At 26.1% G+C, this 26,837-nt stretch overlaps 1 protein-coding gene across 1 annotated transcript in view; it reads right to left on the bottom strand.

Moving 5' to 3' along the window:
* brp (ELKS/RAB6-interacting/CAST family member bruchpilot) overlaps positions 1-26,837 on the bottom strand; it is a 77,629-nt gene that overhangs the window by 19,319 nt on the left and 31,473 nt on the right. Inside the window, exon 3 of the mRNA XM_011500750.1 lies at positions 20,502-20,557. Coding sequence (XP_011499052.1) covers positions 20,502-20,557 — 56 coding nt within the window. The remainder of the gene's footprint in view (positions 1-20,501; positions 20,558-26,837) is intronic.

Below are 26,837 nucleotides of genomic sequence, written 5' to 3'. Positions count from 1 at the left end.
AGAGAGAGAGACAGCGAGAGAGAGAGAGACAGAGAGAAATAGATAGATAGATAGATAGATAGAGAGAGAGAGAGAGAGAGCGTAAGTGGTGTGGATGGGCTAGGAGGGCAGCATGTGTGCGTGTGCGTGTGTGCGCGCGCGCGTGTGTGTGCCTTAAACACGTAATACTACGAATCGTTCGAACCAATGCCGTTGCTAATTGCGTAGGTGTGGATGGTCGGTGTGGCACCTTGACGAGGTGACCTAGCGACACAAAAAGCAAGGTACGTCTACTACTAATTCTAGGCTAACAACATCTATTGGAATCGTAATTTAGCTGTTAAAGGAACCACACAGTTATTGAACGGTTCGATTAGTAGCAAAATTACGTTAGCCATAATTCTCATCGAAAATTAGTCACACGAATCATCTAGCGAGCGAAAAATAATTCACAAACTATCTACGTGCTTACGTTCGAAAAGTAATGAAAATGGATGAATGAAAAAATGTTGGTAATTCGTGATTTGAATTAAAAGTCAGTACGCACCCGATCGAACGCTATTTTTGTTTCCTTTTAAATTGCAATAAATGCATGCTCCGTCAATGCTTATACCCGCTCGTAATTATACAATAAATAAATTAAATTAATAAATTAAATTCAACTTTTCGAACATATGCGTGATATATATATATATATATATATATATATATATATTTTTTTTTGTTTCTTTCTGACCTCCGCTATTTTCGCACTTTAAAAAGTCTTTTGTCTTGCTATCTCATTTAGCCGCGATTAACGTGGTGCGAAAAGAGCAGAGATTGAACAATGATTTAGAGTCATAATGAAAAATGATGACATTGTCTTCCCCATGAAACAGCTATAACGACCTTAATGTAACTTGTTGAGTGAACTGTGTGAAATGAAGATATAACGACATTAACGGCAGCAAGTCATTTGTCATATCTTTTGCCAAAAGACCACTACGGATAAATTAAGAAGAAACTTTGTTACGTTCGACTCGCAGTGAGGAAACCTAGGAAAGGTAGAGATACTCGTAGTGGGAAAAGTGCGTCAGTGCTGATGAGAGATATCCTTACCTCCTCAGTAAGCTAAAATGGATTGGGCATATCAGCTTATTGAATGGGCGTTGCTGAGAATGTGGCCAGCGGTTTCGATTCTGCCAATTAAATAACAAGTGCGCAATGAACCAGATCTTATCACCCACGTTACATGCCAATTTATGATTATGAATTTCTAAGCATTGAACTAGGAGTTTTTCTCACTCTATGGAGAATCGCAACCGGAGCCACACTTAGCTTACGACTTATTATATTATCTTATATCTATAGTTATATTAATAAATCTTATTCTATCTAATATTATCTTAATAACTATGAATAATTCATAAGAAAATTAGATTGCGCTTGGTTTACCGAAGCTCGTGGTTCCTGTTACTTATCCTTTGTATTAAAATGAAAGCAGTTGAAATGGAAAATGTAAGCTATGCGTGAAAGATTTGAAGGCCAAAGTAATACAGGAGCAAGATAAACCAAGCTTACATTCTCGAAAATATCGGAAGGTTGTAAATTTTTCTCTCTTTTCTTTTTTGCTTTTTTCCTTGTTCGCCTTTTTCACTAGCCGGTGTAGAAAATTTGGACATTTAAAAATATATGAATCAATTTTTTATTTAACATATAAATTAATAAAAAAAAAAATAAAAAAAAAAAAGTATAAACATGCTGCGTGCTTTCTAAATGTGTTCCCAATTGATAGGTTAATTAAATGGTAAACGATTTAAAATTATATAAGAATATTAAAATTTTGATGCATTAAAATTTTTAGAATAATCCCGTACTATAAGTTTAACATGAGTTTAAATTTATATTTCACGTAAATATTCTATATGAGTTTTTTCTCACTTTTCTTTTATCTTACATGTATACATAATTCCGAGTATTACAGAATAGTTTATAATGTGTTTCGAGTTTCTCACGGGGATTATTATTCAAACATAAATATAAGAGATATTTTGATAAATTAATTAATTAATTATTATTCAAGAGTCGTAAAGTGTTTAACATTTTGTAAATATAACGTGTTTGAATTTGTACGTGTATGTTTTTGGGTAAAGTTATTTGATATTTTCTCTAATTTATAATTCTTTGTATTACAAATTAGGTGAGTTTTTTTTTCTCTTTAAAGTAGCACAAACATTTTTCAATAAACGTTTGCAAAGCTTCGATGAGAAAAGCCTTGAGTCAGTAAGAGTGAAAATCCAAATGTAAACCGGAAATATCAACAGCTGCCTCACGATTGTCAATGTCCTTACACACAAGTGTGTTTTGTTACTAACTCATCGACAGTTGCACCGTAATATTTTTGTTTTTGTTTTTGTTTTTGTTTTTGTTTTTTTTTTCCCCACTACAATTACTCAGTATATGCTTTCATTACTTTATATTATTAATGAGGCAAATTATAATGATCAAATGATATTGAACGATCGAATTATTTTCGACGACAAAGGTTTTGACGATTTATTTAACAATAAATTAATAAGTCCATTGTATTTTTCGTAAAGACCTAAAGAATCTTCAAAAATGCAATTAAATATTCCGTGAGTAAATAAGAATATATCGTTGATTTGGCCATAAGTAAGGACTTCGCGTGTCTTTGGAAATTATGCTCCAAATAACCAAGAGCAAAATAATTATACAAACGTCAAATCTGCAAATGAAAACAAGACTATCCTTTCTCTCTTAGCAAAATAAATATAAATATGTGTTATTTTGTAAAAAAAAAAAAAAAAAAAAAAAAAAAAAAAAACATTGGTTTCGTGTGTTTCTACTAAATTTTTGGCGCTACCCTATGACGCAGGTTACGTCATTGGAAACGATGAGGTTGACGCTAAAAGCTGCGAGGTCGCGCGACCAGATATGCTCACCTGCACTTTCTCTGCTTTCATCCGGATCGACCACTGCACAAAGACATCTGTTTAAAATCATTCCCTCGGATACGTTGAGTTCATCTTAGTTTTTTCCTTTCTATTACTCTTTTTCAATTTCTACTATTAAATCTTTTTTAATTTAATTACTCAAAATACTTCATATTTATGAATATCAGAATTGTTGTGTTAATATTGAGCAACGTACTTCCGAGTGTCAAGAAAAATTTATTATCGTGAACTCAATGTAAATACTGTGCACAATTTACATATTTAATTTATGTATTATTAAAAATTTATTATTATTCTTATTAATTTATTTATTACATTTAATGTAAAAGTATATTTGTAAAATTATTGATTTATCCAGTTAGAGTCAGAATTGTTAATTTTATTAATAGTTATGACGAATGTTCTCGCTGTTTTGCGCTTTAAATCGTCAATATTATTGTAATATTTTTAATTAGACTGTACAGTTTGTCAGGGAAGCACCATGTTACATAATTATTGCCAACTATATCGTATGACATCCAACAAACAAAAAAAAATGTTATAACTTAATCTTTTAATTTATATTTATTTATAATTTTTTATTTTAATCGACATGTAAATAGATTATAAAATTAAGAAAATAGGTGCCCTTATTTGCCACTTGATTGATAATTTTAAAGTAAATTTCTCAACATAAAAGATTTTAAGAATAGAAAATTGTTAGTTGTCTATAAGTTATAAATTAAATTTCTATATAAAATTCATCGAAGTTCATGTGAATATTGAACAGAAAAACTGACAAAAACTTCGTTTTTGCTATTAATGGCCTTGTAATTCTTCCATTTTAATTATTTAAACTTTTGCAATATGAAGTGAGAAATTTATAAAAGACAAAGTGGTTTAATTAATAGATTACAAATGCAATTTTACTCAGAATTCCGGCTTACATTAATTCATTAGACAAACGGTTATTAATCTATTTCTGTTCATTTAGAATTAATATTTTCTAAAAAGGAAAACATATAGGCAAATTTGAGGAAAAATTACTTACTAATATTGTGCAGCAGACTAAATTGCATATCTTTTTATAAACACTTTTAGCTTCAACGATTTTTTTAAGAAAATTTTTAAAAATATGTTTCGATAATCTTTAGTTTATAAAAAAAAAAGACAAAAAAGAAAAAAGACAAAAAAAAACAATAAAAAAACAAAATCAGTTGGTTTGAACGGATACTAAAAATAATCATAAAAAGGTATTATATTATCCAAGTACTTTATACTACCTTGTGGCATGAGAAAAATCTTCTATTAGGAGAATAAAATTAAAAATAAATAAGGCACGACGAGTAAATTCAAATGTTGTTGAAAAGAATTTAACAATAAAGTTTGTGATAGAGTGTGTTTATATTTTTCTTATCGATATTATTAAAGACAAAAATTACTTACGATACAGTATTTGAAAGTGAACATGGTTAAGAAAATTTAATCCATTTCAATAATAATCTGCTCAATTTATATTTATTTCGCTTATATAAATTCAATAGTATACTTTTTAAGAATAATAATATAATACATCTTGTTGAATGAATCCAATATGCAGTAATAAAATTATAATAACATTTACAAACGCGAGCTTTTTCACGTTCGATATTTATTATATTTAACTTATTGGCTCAGAAGTTTTGTATATCATTATGTGCTTTGCGAATAAAATGAACGATCTTTTCAAACTTTTCATAATTTTAAGATCATAAGTTTTCCAATAAAGATAGACTTTATTCTCAAAAAGAATTATATTTCAAATTCCTTCTTCAATTTTCCGGTATCTGAATATTTTTAACCGAATTTTTGAAAAATTCTTTAATGATATCATTCATAAATTAAACAAAATGAAAATCCAATTTTTTTCCACTTTATTTCGATAACAAAAATAAATATTTTTCTTAATAGTACAGAAAGTAAAAATTCATGATCCGTTTCGATAAATGTTCTAAAAACTTATCAAAAAAAAAAAAATGTTTATTTAAAATTGATACGATACTACTGCAAAAAATCTAAAATAAGAAATAAATATTGATTAAATCGAAGAATATTAAGATACATTATAATTTGTCATTTCTCTCAAGTAATTGTTGTAGTGTTTTTAAAATTTAGAATAACTTAATTATCGTTTTTACGGCAACCGTAATTATAACAGATTATAAGAGTAACTAGTGACCTATTTTTAAATAGAAATTTTTTTTTCATTTCTACAACGAATAATTAATTCACAATAATATGTGTAAATATTGATTTTAAACAGCATTGACACACGAAATTAGATTTATTAGAAAAGGTTATTTTGAGCCAATGGTTCCTAAAATTTTACGTTCTAGTTAAATTAAATGCTCAGTTATTTTTATTTATATTGTAATTTAAGAATATAAATTAATCTTATTGTAATCGACGTATGGCGATATTATTATTAAATGAGGCAATTTATAGTTAGTCCTTTTTGCATGAGTTATAATAATAATAATTAATAACTCGATCGAAAAAGCTGTTGGTTATTGATTAAAGAGAAGTTATTTTGTATTTGGGAAAATAATCGTATATATATTTTCGTAAATAGTCCAATAATAATTATTATTTAAACCAACTAGATTGGCTATATTTAAAATTAAAATGTCAATGGTTTTCTTTGACAATGAAAAACAATGAAACGTGCTTCTTGATTTTATTAAAAAGAAAAAAATTAATTTGATACTTTTGATTTAACGAAAGTTTAAATTGCACTGCTTAACAATATTTCAGCAATGTTCTTATTTTTATTTTTTTTTTCTATTTTTTAAAATAAAATAATGATGAACATATGCCTCGATATTTAATATTATTTATTATACAATGAACAATATATATTAAGCCTATAATGTAAAAATCATATTCAATTAAGACAACTAACAATAATCTATTTATCTTTATTTTAAATTTAAAATAAGAATTAATGGAAACAAAAGGTCGTATGAGATTTTCATGTTTCAAACTTTCCAATAAAGTATTGGTTAGTTGAATTCGACACGTTCTGTGTCAGATCAGATGCAAACTTGCGAATAGTGTGACACGGAATTCTGCAATGCGGCAGAAGATTGGTAAATTCGTAGATGACTCGTTGTAAGATGATGGATGGAACTTATGTGGAAAATTACTGGAAAATTTAGTTACCATTCATATATATCTCGTCAATTACTTGAGATTTGTAGCTTTTTTTTTTCAAATCAATGCTGAATGTATTAAACACGCCTTTATCCGATTATTGCGTAAAATTTACATTAAAAAGTGGTATTACGTGTTCGTTCTTTTATGGATTGCTAATTTGATTTAAATTTCTATTTATAGAAATTTTTAAAATTCAAGTTTGAATTGATACTATTTGTTAAAGAAAAAATTTTTTAAATATATAAAGTTTAATTCATTCCCATCCATTGCAATGATAAACATTACTTATGTTTATAAAATTGTAAATTACAGATAAATTTAATAATAATTTATAATTAATAAGAATTTATTTTTATAAAATACATAAATATATCTAAACGATAATTTAATTTTTATCGAAAGTAAAGTTAAAAATTGCTCGAAAAACTAGGATGAACAAAAATTATTTTGCGTTGAAAATATTAAATCACATATTTACATCATTTCATTTTCTTTTTCTTTTTCATTGTTGTAAATACTAATTAAGTATACCTTCTTAATTTCATAAAAAAAAAAAAAAAAAAAAAAAAAAAAAATTTTCATTATTAATTTATTTCATGAATTAAAAATTTATGATTTATTGAAAGAATATATAATATTAAATTCTTTACCATTTAATCTTAAATAATCTATACAAATATTAGTTTTTCTAAAAAAAAAAAAACTATTAATAAGTCTTTTTATGTGTTCTTTAATATATGAAATACTATAAAACATTTTGATAAGATTTATGGAAAAAATTCAACTTATATTATACGGATGTTTAAATTTGTATAATTTATTTGATAAAATTGAAAATAAATTGAAAGCTTAGTTAATTAATGACATAGTATAAGATATTTTACAAGCAAAAACAAACAATAGTCTAATTATATTTAAAAGCACTTAAATATTACTTGAAGATACCTATGCATTTTATATTTAAAATCTCTTTAATATTATCTATGAAAACCATGCAAAATACTTTTATATCTAATTTACTAGATTAAATTAAATTATATTTCGGTATAAAATTTACTACAGTGTTATAAACTAAAGTAAAGCGAAATTGTGAAAGCAGAATAAAGAAATACACTTCTAACTAAATATAAGCGCTTATGAATATTATTATAGCGATGGATGATGAGCTACGATTGATACCAGTAAATGGCGTTACCTTTTTTCTTTTCTTTCTTTCTTTCTTTCGTTCTTTTTCTTTTTTTTTTTTTTTAGTGAATGAATGATGATGATAAATGCATGGATAGTTTTATCGAGGGGCTGTCCTAGATGAAGAAATTTCTTATAGTGATTGATACCATATTGTACATTAGCAATTGTTATTGTTATACAGCACTATTAACCTTTAAAATTATTTATATTAATATATATATTTTAAGAATTTATTCGTTAAATTCCTTTTGTGATTAATATAAAATTTTGTAATACACTTTTAAAGAGCAAAAGTAATTTAATAAATTAAAGAAATTAATCTGTACGATTCAGACTAATTAACATTAGATGCTTTTAGAGATAAGCACGTTTCTTTTTATCAGCATGATTAATAATTACATACATAAGGTAATTAATTATTCATGATAATTGATTTATAAATAAGAAATCTCATTTATAATAAATGTAAACAAAATAAACTATAAATATTCCTTTAAAAAGTAAGATAATATAAAAAGAAATATAGTTTGAATTATTCGATGTTGTAAATTATTTTTTAAAATATGTTTTACATTTTATTCTATATTAAACAAAATATTATATTGATAAAAAAAATATTAAATTAAATTCATTTATCCAGGAAACACATGCCTGTTAAAAATATCTACATGGTCTTTATAAAAATAATATATTTATATATATATATATATATATATATATATATATATATATAAATATAATTATATACTCCAATATTTTTTATTTATAAATATATTCATTTTTATTCATATATCTAATTGCACATTTTCAGTAAATTTACAACTATTTACTAATGGTCATTACAAGTAATTCAATTTTTTAATCATTATTAAAGTTTTTGAGGGTTATATAACAATATATAGAATTCTAAGATTACACCAAACAATTTAGAATTTCACTGTGTACGTTAATATTTCTTGTTTTTAGTTTATTGTACTTGACAATTATTAATTTTTCTAATTTCCACCCGTCACTGAACTTAAGTCATAACTTAAATTGACGAATAACATAATACGGATATGCTTTTTTTTGTTTTTTGTTTTTGTTTGTTTTGTTTTTTGTTTAATTAGAATCATTATTAAAGTTGTTAATTTTTATTTTATTTGTCGAATTAATTCATAATTTAAAGTTTAATTACAAAATTTTGCGCTTATTCATTTAGAAACGATTTTATACTTATTAATACCACGTTGAATTCTTACTGGGAATAGAATTTAATTTCTTCACTTGTATATTGAAATTAACGACATTTTTGGAAATTGAGGACAGGGGTTCGCTTACAGTTTTAATTACAAATTGATTGTATTCTTGGATTTTTGATGGAACTATATTTTATAATAAGCTTTCATAATATTTAAATGTCATATTATATGGATTAAAATAATTTACTGGTTTTTAATGTAATATTAATGTAATATAATGTAATATTTAAAATATTATAAAACACAATAAGTACATTAGAATTTCACAAATTATGTATGTGGTTTCGAGCATGCGAGTGTGTGCCTATGCGTAAGAATAAGCGTGTATGTCCACCGATCCACCTATATGTACTGTAAAAATATTAAGTATATTTCGAAAATATTATAATAATTGACAATGCGGTGAGGACCTTGCCAAATGATTAAAAAATTATTAGTCCTCGATATAGCGGAAAAGGGGATAAAATTGCTTAATCATCACTTTATGGACAACAGAAATCATTACTATGGCAGTGAACGAACGAACGTATTATCGAAATTTATAAAAATATTTATCTATTATTGGATCACTTAAGAAAACAACATATATAGCAGTTAATATTCTTAAGAAAAACAGGATATATTTTGTTGTAATAAATATATCTTGTATAATAGATAGTTTAATAGATATAAAATTCTTTGCTAAACATATATTGCTATACTTTTTTATATAGCCGATATCGACTATCTATTAAATCTTATAATTTCTAGCACACTTGACGTATATCGAATTCAAGATTAACATTTGTTAAATATTATAGAATTAATAACAGATAATTATTTTCATAGATTTACTGTATTATTCACATTTCGGCTTTTGTTTTAACATATTAAGTATTCTATTCGTGTTATTGATGATTTTATATTGTAATGAAAAAATCGAGGTTAATATTTACAATTAAAATATAATATTGAAATAATAAAACGTAATATGAGAATTATTTTTAAAAAATTAAACAGAATAAATCCTAGACCAATCGAATGACAAATTTTACTAAATCTTTCAAACTTCTTTTTCCACGTGCGTTATATGTTTTTTTTTTTTTTTTTTTTTTTAAACCAAAAGATTTACTTAACTAAACGATTAAGTAACCGATTTATTATTAATATATAATATATAATATATAATTAATACTAAAATTATGCAAAGTCCTTTATATATGTTTAAACGGATTGAGTCAACAGGATGTTAAAAAACAATCAAATAGTGCACTACGTTACTCGTATTAAAAATTACATTATGAAGGAGAATCGTATGGCCTTCCGGCCAATTGTAATAATTATTTACAATTTATATATTTTATTTAAATCGAATATATATATATATATATCATATGATTTAGTAATTAAAATATTAGATAAAGTGATGTAAAGTGTTGTGTAATATATTTTATTGATAAAATATATTTAAGAAAACGAATATAACAAATTTCTAATAATATTCTTTTTAAATAAAATATAAAATAAATATTATAATAATAATTCAAATCTTAATGTTGGCACATTACAGAAGGGAATCAGTAATGAAAATGTATATTTTATTTTACGAAAAATGATAATTTATATACTATGCAAGTATTTATTTATAAGATTTTTATGAATAGCAATGGCCTTGAAAAGTAAAAAAAAAAAAAAAAAAAAAACAATAATTTGTAATAATATAAATTAATTAACATTTTTATAGTGCAGTATAAATTAATATTATAGGCTTACTTCATCATAATTTCAAAAATTGTCTAATCAACTTTGTTGTAAATTCATATGACTCAAGTATAATACTTAAAATATTTTTTTTTTAATTTTTAATTATCAGTCTTAGAATAATAAAGTCCAAATGTTTAGATTATAATTAAAATTAGGTATAAGAATGTGAATTATAACGTTTATCAATCAATATGAATACTCAATACAAAAACATTTAAAATTACTTAGTATGAACTTATTGAGCAATTAATTCTAATTATTTTCAGTTTGTTGATAATTATTGTTATCCTATTTTTAATTACAACTCTTTAATTACATATATGTTAATATTTTATTTATTTAATTTTTTTTTTTTTGTCAAACCAAACATTTCTTTCTTTGATTAATCTCGTAAGCTCATATTGTAATTGTAAATTATGAACTTAATTTTTAATAAATACTGCCTAATATTAAGATTTACAAAATAAGAAATAACTTTTTCGAGTTAGCATTTAATATATTTACAAATAGAACTCAGAAAAATAATCGTAAAATAATAGATTTCATTACTAATTTACTGATAATTTGTACAAAATAAATGTAAACGAGCGGCAATTCAAATCACACATTCACAAATCACACATTCACAAATCCCACAAGCCCACGTAATAATAATAGTAATTTACTTCCATGCAATACACAATAAATACGGTATTTAAAATATTTAAATTACCGACAAATGACAAAAGCGTACGAAAGAAAGTATCGAAAGGACTTATAATGCCAATTATACGTGCAATAATTATCACTTTCTTTGTCCCAATGAATCAGTTGTTGTTTCATATTATCGTTTAAGCATTCTATAATTCCTCCTACCTGTTAATCAATAGTAAATAAATACTATATTACCTTATATACATTATACATGATAGCTTCAATTAACTTTAGATTATGCGCATAAATGACAGAATTGGTGACTATTGCTACGCTTAGAGAGGTTTTTAAATCTTCGCATTATTATTCTTGCCACCTACCTAATAAATCGTGACAAATCCCTTAATTTATAAATAAAAATAACTTGAATATCATTCTAATGGCAGACGATTCATTCCATAAAATCTCAGTTTTATGTCCTGCCAATACGACTCGGTTATAATTGCACATTCGTCATAAAAATTTGGACTACGTAAATGGGATATTTGCAATATGTATTAGGATTCGTTTGGCATAGGTGAGAAATCCATGGCCCACCATTTGTTAATATTATCATCCCTCGGCGTACCGAGATAATGTACTAGACAAAGCCAAATGGTCATCCCAAGTTTAATCGTCATCATCGTCGTGATCGTTGCGATCACTCCTATCGCCATCGCAAACCATCATCACCATTATCACCATCGTCATCGCCAATCTACACCACCATCGGCAACATCATTATAATCGTCATGATTGTGATCATATTCGAATAATCGTGGGCATCGGCATCACCATCACCATCGTCATCATCATCATCGGCATCGCGATAATCGTCATCATAACCATAGAACGTGCTCGGGGCTGGCGCTGCGCCCTGGTCCTCGTCTCTCCTACGAGCCTCATCCGTCGTTCTTATCGATGAGCTCGTTGTCGATGAAGAAACTTACTTGTCGTTTGAAGTTGAAGTCGTGCTTGTTGAGGGGGTGGAGAGCTACGAGGCCCTGGCTGGACAGCTCGATTGGCTTGGGGTTAGGCTGGTGGTAATGCTGCTGGAGGTAATGCTGCTGGTGCGGATGCTGGTACTGGTGCTGTCGGAGGTTCTCGGCGAAGGGGTTGGTGACCCCGGTGCCGGCGAAGAGGGGCGAGGTCGAGAACGGCCGGGGCTGCTGCCGGGGATTAGCCCCGCCGCTCGGCACCGCGACTGCTCGCAGCAGTTGATCCCGCAGTCGACCCCCGCACTCCTTGATACGCTGGAGCTCCGCCTCGAGCAACTGGATCTGCCGCTCGAGGGTCTGTATGCGCGCGTCCTTGGTCTCGAGGATGGCCGTGAGGGTGCTGCTCCCCGGCACGCCACCCCCGGCCAAGCACGTCGACGAGGCCGCGGTCGTCGCGTAGGCGAGCTCCAGCTGCGTCTGCAGGCTCTTCAGTGTCTCGTTCGTCGCTTTGAGCTCCTTGACAGAGAGAGAGAGAGAGAGAGAGAGAGAGAGAGAGAGAGTGAAGTGAGAGAAGAGTGAGAGAGAAGTGAGAGAGAGAGAGAGAGAACAAACAAGCGTTGTATTATCAGACTTTCATCTTAATCGCGGTGCCACGATCAGTTTTAATCCGTTTGTCAATTGTACAAACTCGGCAAGTCTTTTCACCGTCAGTCTGTATGTCAGTCTACCAGGCTTTGCCCAGTGATCCACGATTGCCCCAATGATCGATTAAACTTTCAACTAGTACGTAATAAGTATTAATGCCTTTCGTGTCAATTACAGAACTGATATTTATTCGTCCTTCCGTTTCCATAAATCAAACGATTGTAATTATTCGATAAGAAGGACTTGCTAATGAAACGAGATCCTTGAAGCGTAATGTGCATAGACACGATTCTCGTTCGTTTATTTTTTTACTAAAATCTAAGAATTTCCATTGAACGTTCGAGTATCCCTATGTATATACTCTGAAGAATTTAAAAATTAAAGAATATACGTTTTATAACTTTACCTTTGCCGGTAAGATTTATTTGAATAAGAGAAAATATTTGCTTTTTTTTAAACATTACTTTTATTATTATTATTATTATTATTATTATTATTATTATTATTTCTCTTCAAGAAGCAGCTATGTATTTATAGATTAAGCAATCGATTGTAAATGGTCAAATATTTACACATAGAAGATAAAGTATCTTTTAAGAATATAATTGTTAATCTATTTTTTATATAGCATTTATCGTATAGCCTTTTCACTTTATAAAATATTTTAAATTCTCATATTTAAAACTCAAGATATATAATATTTCTCTTTTTTTCACATTACTTTTTAATTTACATCATTTATTTTTAAATATAAAAATTGAAAACTAAAAAAATAAATAATCAAAGTATGCTTTTAGTTGAAAGGCGTGTGAAAATATTAAACAAATAAGAGGACACGTTCGCGCCATTATGTTTTTAATCTAAAAGTATCGTTAGAGTTCAACAAGTGGAAAGTTTTCCAATTTTTTTTTTTTTTTTTTTTTTTTTTTTTTTAATTAACATAACATTCCGATAAGATGAAATTATACGTTTGATAATGAATGGTTTGAAATGTTTTCTAATAATACCAATTGAATTCGTAGAAACTAAAGCAGAAAATTGCCTAAATTCGAAAAGTCGCTTAAATTTTGAAACTTTCGAATCCATAATACCCGTTTAAATTCATATTCGGTACTCTCTTTTTTTTCACGTTGGAAAGGGATGAAAATAAAAATCGATAAAGTGCCTTTAAATATAATAAAAAAGCTAAAATGTAAATAAGACCAAATTGAAGTCGCTTAAACTCTTTGGCTAATTTGATTTTTTCCACCCGTAGCTCGAGTAATATTTCAACGGCATTATGAATAATAAATGACAACGAGCTTTATCTACCCCTCCCCCCTCCCGCCCCACGTTTCCAGCACAACAGTTCTGAAATTGACATCCAAAAAGCACCATCCCCATAAGGTAGTAGCCTAAAGTGGGCGCCACGAACGTTTCGGCCTTCCATACCTTAAAGGCTTGTTCGGCTTGCCGAGCTCGAGCAAACGGAATAATAAATCACGTGTGCACGGCGCAGCGTCTCGGTCGACGAAAGAAAAGCGACTCTCCTACAACGTTTCTTGTACTCTCTTCCATCTCTCTACGACCAGGCAATTTTTGTTGCACTGGCCATTAAGTCCGCTGCCGTAACTATGCCACATTTCTTATTTGCGCACGAGTCAGGTTGCAAAAAGTGGCAATTTCTCTGCTGCTTTGCGATTGTTTATTTTATTGCACGACAGCAACGCACAATCTTCGATGCAAATTAGCTTGACTCATTAACATTAACAACTCGTTGCTTCGCATCAAATTCACTCTGCGTCTTGACTTCACAACACATGACGCCGCCGCAGTTCTTTCGCCTTCCGCGAGCTGCGATTGAAATTGCCCATCGCGTGCTCGGTCTTACTTCATTTCTCTACATATGCATTTGCTTTATTAATTTTTCGTCTCGTCGCACCTACTCGGAGCCGAGGTGCTTTCGACTTATTAACATTCTTCGGACACAGGAGTTAATCCTGCCGAGGGATATTGCCAATTGCAACTATCATACATACGATGGACAAAATCCTTGATTTCCATTTATTTATTGTCAATTGGTGTGTTTATTTTCGAATAGAGGAAGAAAGGCTAGATAAAACAAAAATAGAAACAATAAAACTATAATGATAGTCCAGATGTTAAAAGGAAAATATGTTGAAAGCTATGATTAGTGCTCGGAAAAATGAAAATCGTTAACGTTGCGGTGAGACAAGTGACAAATTTTTGAGATAATGTGATGTTGTTGTCGATTAGTAAGATCATCGAATCTTATTTCTACGTCTCTTGGTATTTCTGCGCAATTTTGAATGAAAATGTCCTTAAATATTCTACAATCGATATACTTGCTTTCATCATTAAATCAGCAACAAAATCATAATCGTTGGCTTTTTCTTTCCCAAGCATTACACATGAAATAAATATATTAAGAATAATAATTTCTTATCAATCAAATAGCTTTACTATACTACCAGATTCAACAAAATCGGATAATTTAACTATTATTCAGAAGTATTCATGAGATATATGTTATTTATTCATAATTTTCACGTCATAACAAATTGATTGCGATTTATATGTCGTATTCAAGAGAAAATTATCTAACAATATTATTATATTTAAAGCTTAGTCATAAATTGATCTATTAAACGATTCAATATGATGGAAAATCTTAATAATTATAAATTTTCTCAAATTTTAATGCTAAGAAGCAATTTTTTATAGGTCTTTCAAAAATTAATTTGATTTAAATTAGACATTTAGAGTACATTCAGAATTATGCATCGCGATTGCATAATTACAAAGTATTTTGAAACTTGATGATAAACTAATTTATATTTATATCACTTCGATAACATATAATTACGTATATTTTTCTTATGTTATCTATTATAACAATAAAAATGATTTTAAAAAAAAATTATCTTTTCATTTTTTATAAAAGTACTTCCTTTTAAGTTAAAATTGATATTTTTCTTCTTTTTTTTTTTTTTTTTTTACAAAACTTCATAATTTAAATAATCAAAATATATTTTGACTATCAAAACGCTCATAGAAAATTGAAAGCTTGCTCGTATTTTACTTTAATTTAATCAAATTAATTTTATTTGAAGCAATATAAGTACATTCATAGTGTTCATTCAAAGAATTCTGATAGTAGAGTAGACATGTGCAAAATAAATACAAAAAATAAAATATTTAAAAAATTCATCAAATAAATACATATATACAAAATGTAACAAGAAAACTACTAAATATAATAATAATAATAATAATAATAATAATAATAATAATAATAATAATAATAATAATAATAATAATAGTAATATTAATAACATTTACTATATTAATTAAAATAAAAATTTGTCCTGTTACCATAAACAGCTATAGTTTATTAGATTGGAAGAGCATTTGAATATATAAAATTATTATAAATATATAGTTGACTTACTTTATACAAATTAAATTTTTAATTACCAACTGATTTATAATGAATTAGAAATTTTAATTACACTATTATATATCTTTATATTATTATGTTTATTAAACACATTTTGCTTTAAATTGTTTTTATCTTCACTTGAATTCGTATTTTAAACGTGGAATAAATAATTAATTTAAAATTCTATTTAAATATAAAGATGTTAGGTAAATTAATATTTATATGGAATTACACGATAATTAATATATTAACATAAAATTTATTGCTTAAATAGATAAATCGATAGATAGCTATAAACTTGAATAATCTATAAATATAAATTTCAGCCATTTCTTTTATTCAGACTAAATGCTAGTGCAGCAATATTCTTTGCTATTGATTTACAAGCACGTAATATGAATTTATATAGTAATTTGAAATCTCATTACTATGTACCTAAAGTAAATAATTAATTAAAATAAATAATTAATTTATGAAAAATATTCTACATCACCTATAAAAATTGCGCCACTTTATATCTTTAAAGACGTCAATTATTTGATAGAGGAATTTCTTATATTTTATTGAATAATTTAGAATTAATTAATTGAAGTCGTATTAATTTCATATAAGAAATTAAGAATTATGTGAATACATATGAAAATGTTGTATATTATATTCAATTTAATACAATAATTGTTTAGCTTCTGAAATATCGTCATGTTAATTAATTATATTTGACACTGATAAAACACTCGACTTTTATAAATATAACTTTACTAACATTCAAATAATATAAATGATGTTTGTTATGTACTTTTTAGATAAATAATTCATTACATAAGATATTTTAATTTATCCACAAAACAATTCATTTACAGTATAAATTATTAAAAAGTTTAATAAAACAAATTTTATATTAAAATATTATTATCTGTGTATATATATATATATATATATATATATATTTAAGTGTCTTGAACTTTAACATTATATTGCCGTTAATTTAGTTGTATTTTAATTTCTCTAAACGTTTAATATATTGCATATATTTTTTAAAAAGTTTAACAATATTAGACGATTCAACAAGTTATTATTTATATCTTTATCGTATAAAGAAAATATTATCTTATGAATAATGTGTACGTTCAAATACATATGTGTTCAAAATGTAAAAAAACAAAAACTGTTTGTACAATAAGAAAATGTGATTTATAAAAAAATACGATTAGTTCAGTGTACAAAAAATTTATAAAACAATCTAAATATCAAATCATTGTATTATCTTGAATTACTATATTAAAACAATATTTCACTCATATTTATCTATGTGATAATAAATTGTTCTGAATAATTAAAATTATTTTTCTCATAAATTATATATGTAAAAAATATTTATACTTTTAGAAACTTGAAAGAGAGTTTTAAAGTTAATTTCTTAGAATATATTATAAGTATATATTTATTTTGCTACGAACTTGCTTTTATCATTAAATTTTTAATGAAATTAACATATTTTATTTTTAATGAAGTAAAGCAATATTATATATTGTATTTGTATTGTTAGTAATAAATTTAAATACGCTTTATTTTAACGTAAAATTAAATAAATTCGATAAATATAAATAAATGAAGTATTTTATTCAAATGATTATTATTAAAATTATTAATTATTAATTTAAATTTGTCATAATTTTTAAATTGTAATTATCCTGATTTATTTAATTATCCTGAAAATAATATAATACAATAAAAAATTATCCTGAATTATACGACGATACAATTTTAATATATTTGATAATTATTCGCCGAGATTTAAGAATTATTTCAACGTAGTTTCGTGTATGTTGAGTTGCATTTTATATGAAAATATATTTTTTAAATTTTAGTTATTTTATTGTCATAACAAATAAAGTCAGTCACGAGAATTGAAAAATAGGATGATATCTAGAAGGACAGAAATCAACGTTATCAGTGCCACTGATATATTATTATATTGATAAGACAATTCAATACGAGAGATCCTATATTTTAATTATATAATTACTTAGTAATTCAATATTGTATATTATTTAAATAAAGATAGTACATATTATTTATGATCTTTTTACGCGTATATTTTTAAATTACATACATACAATTTTCTCAAGTTATTATTAATACTATTGTTATCCAATTTGCGTAAGATTTAAATTTAAATTATTTAAATTACTACTAAAAAAGGTGAATTTTTTTTTGATAAACAGTATGTCAATTACGTATAAAATAAGTAATAATTTTAATAGAAGTAAAAAATGAGATGCTTTAAAGGGAAAAATATTATTATAACTTGAGTAGTTCTCTTTAACGATAAATTTAATATAAATTAGAATTGTAAATTATATCGTTCAATCATATCGTGGAACCGTCGGTTATTGTTCCTGATAGTATTATTGTGTTATCAGAGAATAGCTTTGTATTTTCTCTACTTTCTATATATAAAATCTCTCCTTTCTCATAATATAATTCCGTAGGACTATTTTAATAATATAATTAGTTTACGTTTAAATTTAATATTTTTATCATTATGCGAACGTAAAATATTCCAATCTTTAACATGTTATTATTATTTAATAGACGTATGTGTAGAATATAATGGGATTTGCAATGTCCTTCATATGAAATATTAACATTACATTTTACAAACGTATATTTGCAGCTATAGAATGATGTTTCGATAGTTTCTTTTGCAAATAATGTGCATTGTATTGTTCTTTTTGCATGCTACAAAAATTGTGCATTTCATTTCTGCAGATCTCTGTAGATCAATGTACATCGATTGTTGAATAATTCTTTTGTAATGTGCTATGTAAATACCAAAAACGAGGTTCACTAAAATTTGTAATAAAATGGAAAAGCAATGATTATAATAAAAATAGAATGAGTAAAGCATAAATACGAATTTGTCACCCTTTTGATAAGTATATGGCTTGCGTGTGCTGTATCCTGGACTTTTATTTTTACATCAAATTGTATTTATTGCTAATACAATAACCATGAAACAAAAATAAAGGGGATGTGAGAGAGGGTGAGAGAGAGAGAGAGAGAGAGAGGGTGAGAAAGAGAAAAAAACGATACAAAACAAAGAAAAAAGAGCGCCATCGAAATGTCTACTCTTCTGCAATATTCTTCGAACGTTAAAACGTGTGCTGTAGATTAAGTCATATCAGGCTCAATACCTGGTCCTTTCTCCTAGGTGATCTGCTCGAACGATTATGTTGCTGCCTGCATATGGATTTTTCACATTCAAGTCGAATCTACATATTCATGGCGTTGCGGTAGATGTTGATGGCGATGACGATGAAGTTTTGATTGCGATGAAGAACGACGGCGACGGCATTGGGGGTTGATGATGGTCGTGGTGATGATGATGATGATGACGATCAAGATGAGAATGTTAGTTAAATAATGCTTCTTATTTTTGGTGAGCTTAATGACGGATGTGGTTGCCATCCTTTTAAATATTACTAACTCTTATCACCTACACATACAAAGCAGCTCATTCCATACATTCGCATATTTATATCTTTGCCCGAGCCCTCGTTGGCCCTCGACATGAATATAGTTTGCGAGAGGTGTTAATAAATTCGACTCATTGGTTATTTAGAACTGTTTAATTATTCATTCGCTTAGTAAGTGGACCTCGCACATAAAATGGATAAAATAAAATATTAATTTATCGCTGCAAATGTACTTCTCGCTCTCTATCGATATGTTTTAGATTTCATGCTTCAACACAGGCAGGTGTGCATAATACATTAATTAAAAAGTAAGGCTTTGTTGTTTATGAGATTTGAATTTGGTTTTTGAGTTTCTAGTCTTTTGGACTTGGCAAAACTTTTTTTTGGCTTAGCTTATGACGTAAATCATTGAGCCTTTAATGAATCGAAGCGTAACGGGGGACACTCGTGACTCCATTAATATATCCTCACGTTGTGTAATCGAGTGCATTAAACATATGTTGGCCACACTTCTTAAAATATATGGGTAATACATCTAATGAATAATAAATTATACGTAATCGATAAATGTATCCGTGAATTTTCAAACATCCAATTATTGTTATTCTTGATTTCATAGAATGAACTAGAATGCTTTTTGATAAATTAAAAATAACACATAGTTTAAAGTAGTGGAGAGAAAGGGTGAATATTCAAAATGATGAAGCAAATGTAGTATTTTGCGAAGAAATAAATGTAGATGAAAATTGCATAGAAAATAAAGCAAAACAACAGCTGAATCGATCGAGGGTCATTAAGATTCGACATGCAGCGACAAATGCGTTACCAATGCTACAATCATTATTAATCTAAATTCAAAAACTAATTTTATCGAAATCGCTAGGCCTTGAATTAATGCTACTTCTATTAAATCTATTGTTACAACTACCACTGTAATAATTAATACTACCAATGTCATTCTTATATATATATATATATATATATATATATATATATATATATATATAATGTGTGTGTCTGTGTGTGTACATAAAATATTTAAAGACCTGTTTCTGGGCCATGGACTGCATTTGTTGGAACATAATGCGCTCTTCTTCTTTGCCTGAAACAGGATAAAAGACGTATTTTTAAATGTCATCGCGTTGATTATGTTATAGGTAAAATGAAAATTCTGAACATATTATCAGTAGCTGTGCATTGTATTTAATGATTAGCGAATAATAGTATTTACATTTCTTATACTTAAGGCATCGATTGGCAGTCAAATATAAATTCCATAAAATGTTGTTATTCCAAGGGTAATTATAACGCCGTTTATATTTTCAAATTTATATAATCATTCCTATTATTTAGGGTTTAAAGCTTCTCTCCGAGTCTCATCTCTACTTACTTTATCTGTTAAAATTTTTCCCCGACGATAATACAACAGTGAATGCTTTCACTTTACGAGATGAGAATTATACTTATGAATATAGTAATAGAGGCTTCCTCGGCCACGTAAGATATCGATCCGATGTACGAATCTTTGTCTCTTTCGTAAAGTAGGACAAGCTTTTTAGCCCGCGAACTTATCGCGAAATAGGAAAAAAGCATTAAAATAAAATGTTATTGGTACGTCTAAAAGTTTTTGGAAGCTATTGGTCCCGAGAGGGGCTAAAATATTCTCGCGCCTATACCGAAGCAAAACATGGATAAGGTAATTAAATAAATAATAAAGATATTCGTTATATTGCCCTCTCACAATTTTTACAACAATTCCACTAAAACTTGGTGAATTTCTGCAATTCTAATTTAAATGTTTTCACAAACTTAATGACATATATTATTTTAAAAAACCAAGTCACACGATTATCCATTTAGCATATGAAAACTATTTGAAATAATTTCCTAAACAAAACTATTTTTAAATTCAATTTCATACGATTTTTTATTATCGAATTTATTTACTATAATAAACTATTGTTTGCCTATTTTTATTTCTACTGCCAAATATATATTATTCGTTTCGATTTCTCATTCGCTTCTTCTGCATTTATCTTTCATATTTTAATTTCCATAATATTATTACTCCTGCTGTGTACAATAAATATTTTGTACTATCGTATAATTACGTAATTTTTCATATTCTTCATTTTCTCTCGTTATCTTCGTTTTCATTTACAGATTTTACATAATTCAACGATAAAAATTGTCCGACAGTTAATTTATTTATCATAATTTAGAATTTTCCTCGCTCTTATTTTATGAATCTCAATCTTCAATCTATCGAATAATAATTTTTATTATATGTTTATCAGCAATTACGTTATTACGAACAAATGAGTTTTAATGTTATAATTATAATTTATAAAAAGTTTATATATCGAGTACATTCTTAATGCAATTTAAAAAACGATTCGATCAATATTTTATATTGATTACAAATCAAGTTGAATAATAGATATATTAAGCGCGTCCCTTTAATGTTATTTATCGTCAATCCCGACTAATTCTCTTTAAGTATTAACTACCTTCTCTTATTCGATAATGATTGTCATTATGACAGTTTTATTCGTTTAACTCACTTCATGGCATCTTAGTTGAACTAAAACTTTGTTGCTTTATTTCTTTGAATAAACTTTCATGCATTTATTAAGTAAATTAATAATTAATATACAAGTTTGTAAAATATTTTTTTTTTTTTTTTTTTTTTTTTTTTTTTTTTTGATTTTCAATGGTTATTTTACTAAAGGCATTTCTTCATTCTATTTAAATATAATAAAAAAAATTTATACTGAAAATTCAATAGTTTTAATTATGCAAATTCTATCGTACATATAATGAATCTTTCGTTTACACAGACAATCATAAAAACGTATTTACTAGCAAACTATAGTGATAATTGTAGGTTTACTTATTATAAAATATTTGATTGAATATAACATATTTCTTTTAGTATTAGTGTATTTAATTCAATTTATAGAAACTATTACTCTTTTATATTTAATGTATTCGCGTCAAATTATTAAATATTAAAGTCCTAATTGTTTAGATATACATAATATAGTAGAAAATTTAAACACAATCGTTATAATTTATGTTATAATATTGATTTAAAAAAAAAAAAAAGAAAATTGGAACTCTAAATTTACGTACACCCTACACACATGTATACTCGCAGGACCATATGTACGCGAGAAAAAAAAAGAAATATTTATATATTAGAAAGAGTATTACTTATTATTAAATTAGATCAACAATGCTTTATATAAAAAGTTCTCATATAAAATTAATTCCATATTGCATAATATATAAAGTTTTTATCGATTAAAAATTATGTACTTCAAAATGCAAGAAGCATTTTGAAATTCTGAAAATATGTTTTTGTACTTTTTAATAATAATATTTAGCATAGAACACAAAGTATACATACTTATTATAACTTTAATGCAAGATAAAATTGATATAATTTTGAATTTGAATATTTAAATATTGTACTTCGGTATATTAGCATATCTAAATAAATTAAAATTTAATGTTCGAATTGAAAGTATGATTATCTACATAATGATATTCTATATAAAAATACCTATTCAGAAACCTGAATATCTGAATACAATATTTAAATATACGCGGTCTCTTCAATTTTCCAAATAAAATTTTAGAAATATTTATAAGTTTTTTTTGTAAATCTTTTTGTAAATGTACTGACTTGATTTTATGTTTAATATGGGAATATTTGAAAATACATTTACTCGTAAATGTTTCATCATAAGGCAATTATTATATTTGTAAAAAAAAAAAAAAAAAAAAAAAAAAAAAAAAAAACTACAAATTTTTAAGCATTTCTTAATTGATTTACGAGACTTGCTTTAAATTTAAAAAAAGATTTGGTTTAATGCCAAAGTTCTCCTCCAAACATTAATCATGTTTTAAATGTAGTACTTGATTTTAAAAGCAGTTGATACTTAAACGGTCATATAATTTAAAATAGTTACAAAAAAAATTTGAATTTTAAACATTGCAACAATAGTAGTTGGACGCATAAAGTACTCGATTACACGCATTATTACTGAATAATAAAGCAATAAATACTTGAATGTAAAATTTGATAATTTATTTTAAAATACTTATTACTATGGCAATTATTAAATAATTATGAATTTTATTTTAATTTATTTACTATTAAATTTACTTAGTGAATCTATGACTATAATTTACGTATAAAATTTCGTGTACGAATAAATAAATAGTCAAAATGTACTTAAAAATCTATATAAATAAACGAAGTAAACAATAAGCGTTACTAGTATTATAATCAATTATGAAAATGATAATTTCATTATAACTAAATCATGGACAAAATATCACATTAACAATTATATATTCAAGCTACAAAGGTTTTGTATTACATTAAATAATTTTCAAGTAACCTACATATTCGGAAATTTTAATATTGAATTTCTGTTGTATTTTTATAAAATACATTTATAATTTTTAGTAAATTTAATATTTAGCAAATAAAATCAAAATATTTAATTTTTTATATAATATTGAAGGACAACTTATACTATATAAAGTATGAAGTATAAATGTCAAGAATATTTATTTTAATAAAACTATTCCTACTTCTTTATCAATAATTGAAAATAAAAATAGATTTTATGATATATCTGTATAAAGAATAATTCTATGACAAAATATAAATATTATTGTAATACATAATATTTGTTTTTTTTTTTTTTTGGTATATTTGATCAAGAAAAAAATTCGGAAACCTTATTTATTTATATTATTATTATCCGTATAGTCAATAATACACTATTGACCTTATATCTTATCTATTGTTATTAACATTAAAATGTAATAAAACAAATTTCTAATATGTCTACTTATATTTAATTATCACGTCGCATAGTACTAATATAACTAATTTTATGTATTTGAGAATTTATCATCACATGGCTAGGAGAATGAAATTCCTCAATATTTAAATATAGCATTATCGGCTGTACTAATATTTAGAATTTTTTTTAATTATTCACTGCCTAATTGTTAGATTCTACATTATTTTCAAATACTTCTCGTAATCCCATGTACAGGAATGCTGTGTACGAACTGTGTAAGAGCACTTTGTTGGTATATCTGAATTTCCTGAATTTCCAATAGCCTTTGTTACGTATTTGGTAGAACTTTTTGTTAATATTATGCTATTTATTGAGAATACATTTTTTATATTTTTTATAGCTTTCAGTAAGTTTGCTAGCAACAATTAATATCCAATAGTATTTTCTCCTAAATACAGTTATAAGTGTTGCGAGCTTTATCGTAGTTTTCAATCAATAAGCAGCTCAATCAATACAATTATATACATATACGTCTACATATCCATTAGGTTCTTTTATAAAATAAATAAGCTATGGCCTGATAATAAAAAGATTCGTGAATATAATGAAAAGTTTTCTATTAAATAGATAATAATAATTCATATTATATTCCATGTTAAATAATAATAAAGTTTACGAGGTGAATTTTTCTCAAAATTTTTATAGCGAAGCTGCCGAAAGATATTAGGATTAATTTTGATTTTCAGTTTGAATTAAGATGCACGTTCATTTACAAAATTCAAGTAGTAAAAATAATTTCTTTTAATCTGTTTCTATGATTATTATTGATTATTTTAGAATTTATTTATTTAATTTTAAGTCATGACAATTAATTTAAACTGAATTTGTGAAATTACTAGTATAATATCTATAAAATATTTCAACTCTTTATACATTCTATAGATTATGAAAATAAATTTTTTATTTTTTATACAATCAAGTTCTATCGAATAATTGTTATTAATTAACATTATGTACCTGTAAAAAACAAATAGTTACTTCAATTGCTTTTGATACATACATGTGTAATTTAATTAATGTTTAATTAATGCATTAATAGATCAATACTTGTAATTATTTGATATTTTAAAGTGTTCATTTATATCTAATTTAGATCTAATTCGGGAGAAAAATGTACTAGTAAATGAAATTGATCAAAATCAATTATAAAAGGGTTTAACAAAGTCTATTTGATTATTATGATTAACGTTAATTTCTTAAAATCATGGAATAACATTACAAAGTGTCTTCTTATTAACTAAAAACATGTATAATATATAATTTATATAATGTGTGGGTAATAAAAAGGTCGGATTGCTATACGAACACCATAGATTATTTACCGATAGTTTTTAATAATTACTGATTATTAAAATTATTTACACACTCCGTTAATCAGCATAATATTTAACAAAAAAGATTATTTCAGTAATAATTGATGTAATTGTCATTGTCTTGAATAGCATTAATAGCGAAAGGAAGCTTTTGATGCATATAAAGAAAAGTGGTAAATGCTTTTATTAAATACTAGATATTCCTAATCGGTCTTACAATCAAAATTTTTATTACTGATTGACAATTCTAGACATCAATAATCGTTGATTATGCATTTTTTTTATTATGATTATATTTATTGTTTAAATCGCTCGACGTTAATATATATATATATATATATATATATATTAACGTCGAGCGATTTAAACAATAAATATAATCATAATAAAAAAAATGCATAATCAACGATTATTGATGTCTAGAATTGTCAATCAGTAATAAAAATTTTGATTGTAAGACCGATTAGGAATATCTAGTATTTAATAAAAGCATTTACCACTTTTCTTTATATGCATCAAAAGCTTCCTTTCGCTATTAATGCTATTCAAGACAATGACAATTACATCAATTATTACTGAAATAATCTTTTTTGTTAAATATTATGCTGATTTTATTCATTTTACGATCAAATAAAATTGAACTCGTATTAAAAATCTGATGATATTAAAAATCATAATGCAAAGGAATATGTAAACGCATATTCTTTTTTATTTACGTTTTGAATAAATTTACATCCAAATTTTATTAATCAATCATTAGTAATTTTGATGATTCATTGATTGTAAAACAATAAATTTTCTTTCGGTCCACGGCTACGTCATTTATTTTTATTTTAACGTATTATTGTGTTTGTACGTATTAGCAAACTATAGCGAAACATAATTTTATATCATATACCATTTCATTTGAATAATTCGAATAAAAGAAACTTTTTTTTTTTTTTTTTGTTTTGTTTGTCGACTCGAATGTCGCATTATATAACACTTTACTAATATCATTAAGCATCATTATCGAGATTAGTCGATGTTAATGAATAATTATCGAGCGCACTTCGACGCGGTGTATAATTAAATATCACAGTGATCAGCTTACGCGAGAATTAAGTCTTATAAGTAGCGAGTGAAATGTAAGAATAAGTAAGGAAAACCTTTTGTCAGTTAGGATAGAAAGAGTGGTTTATAA

Source organism: Ceratosolen solmsi, unplaced genomic scaffold, assembly GCF_000503995.2.
Source record: "Ceratosolen solmsi marchali unplaced genomic scaffold, CerSol_1.0 scaffold27, whole genome shotgun sequence".
Classification (NCBI taxonomy): Eukaryota; Metazoa; Arthropoda; class Insecta; order Hymenoptera; family Agaonidae; genus Ceratosolen; species Ceratosolen solmsi.
Note: the sequence above shows the minus strand (reverse complement) of the source record. Positions and strands in the feature narration are given on the sequence as shown.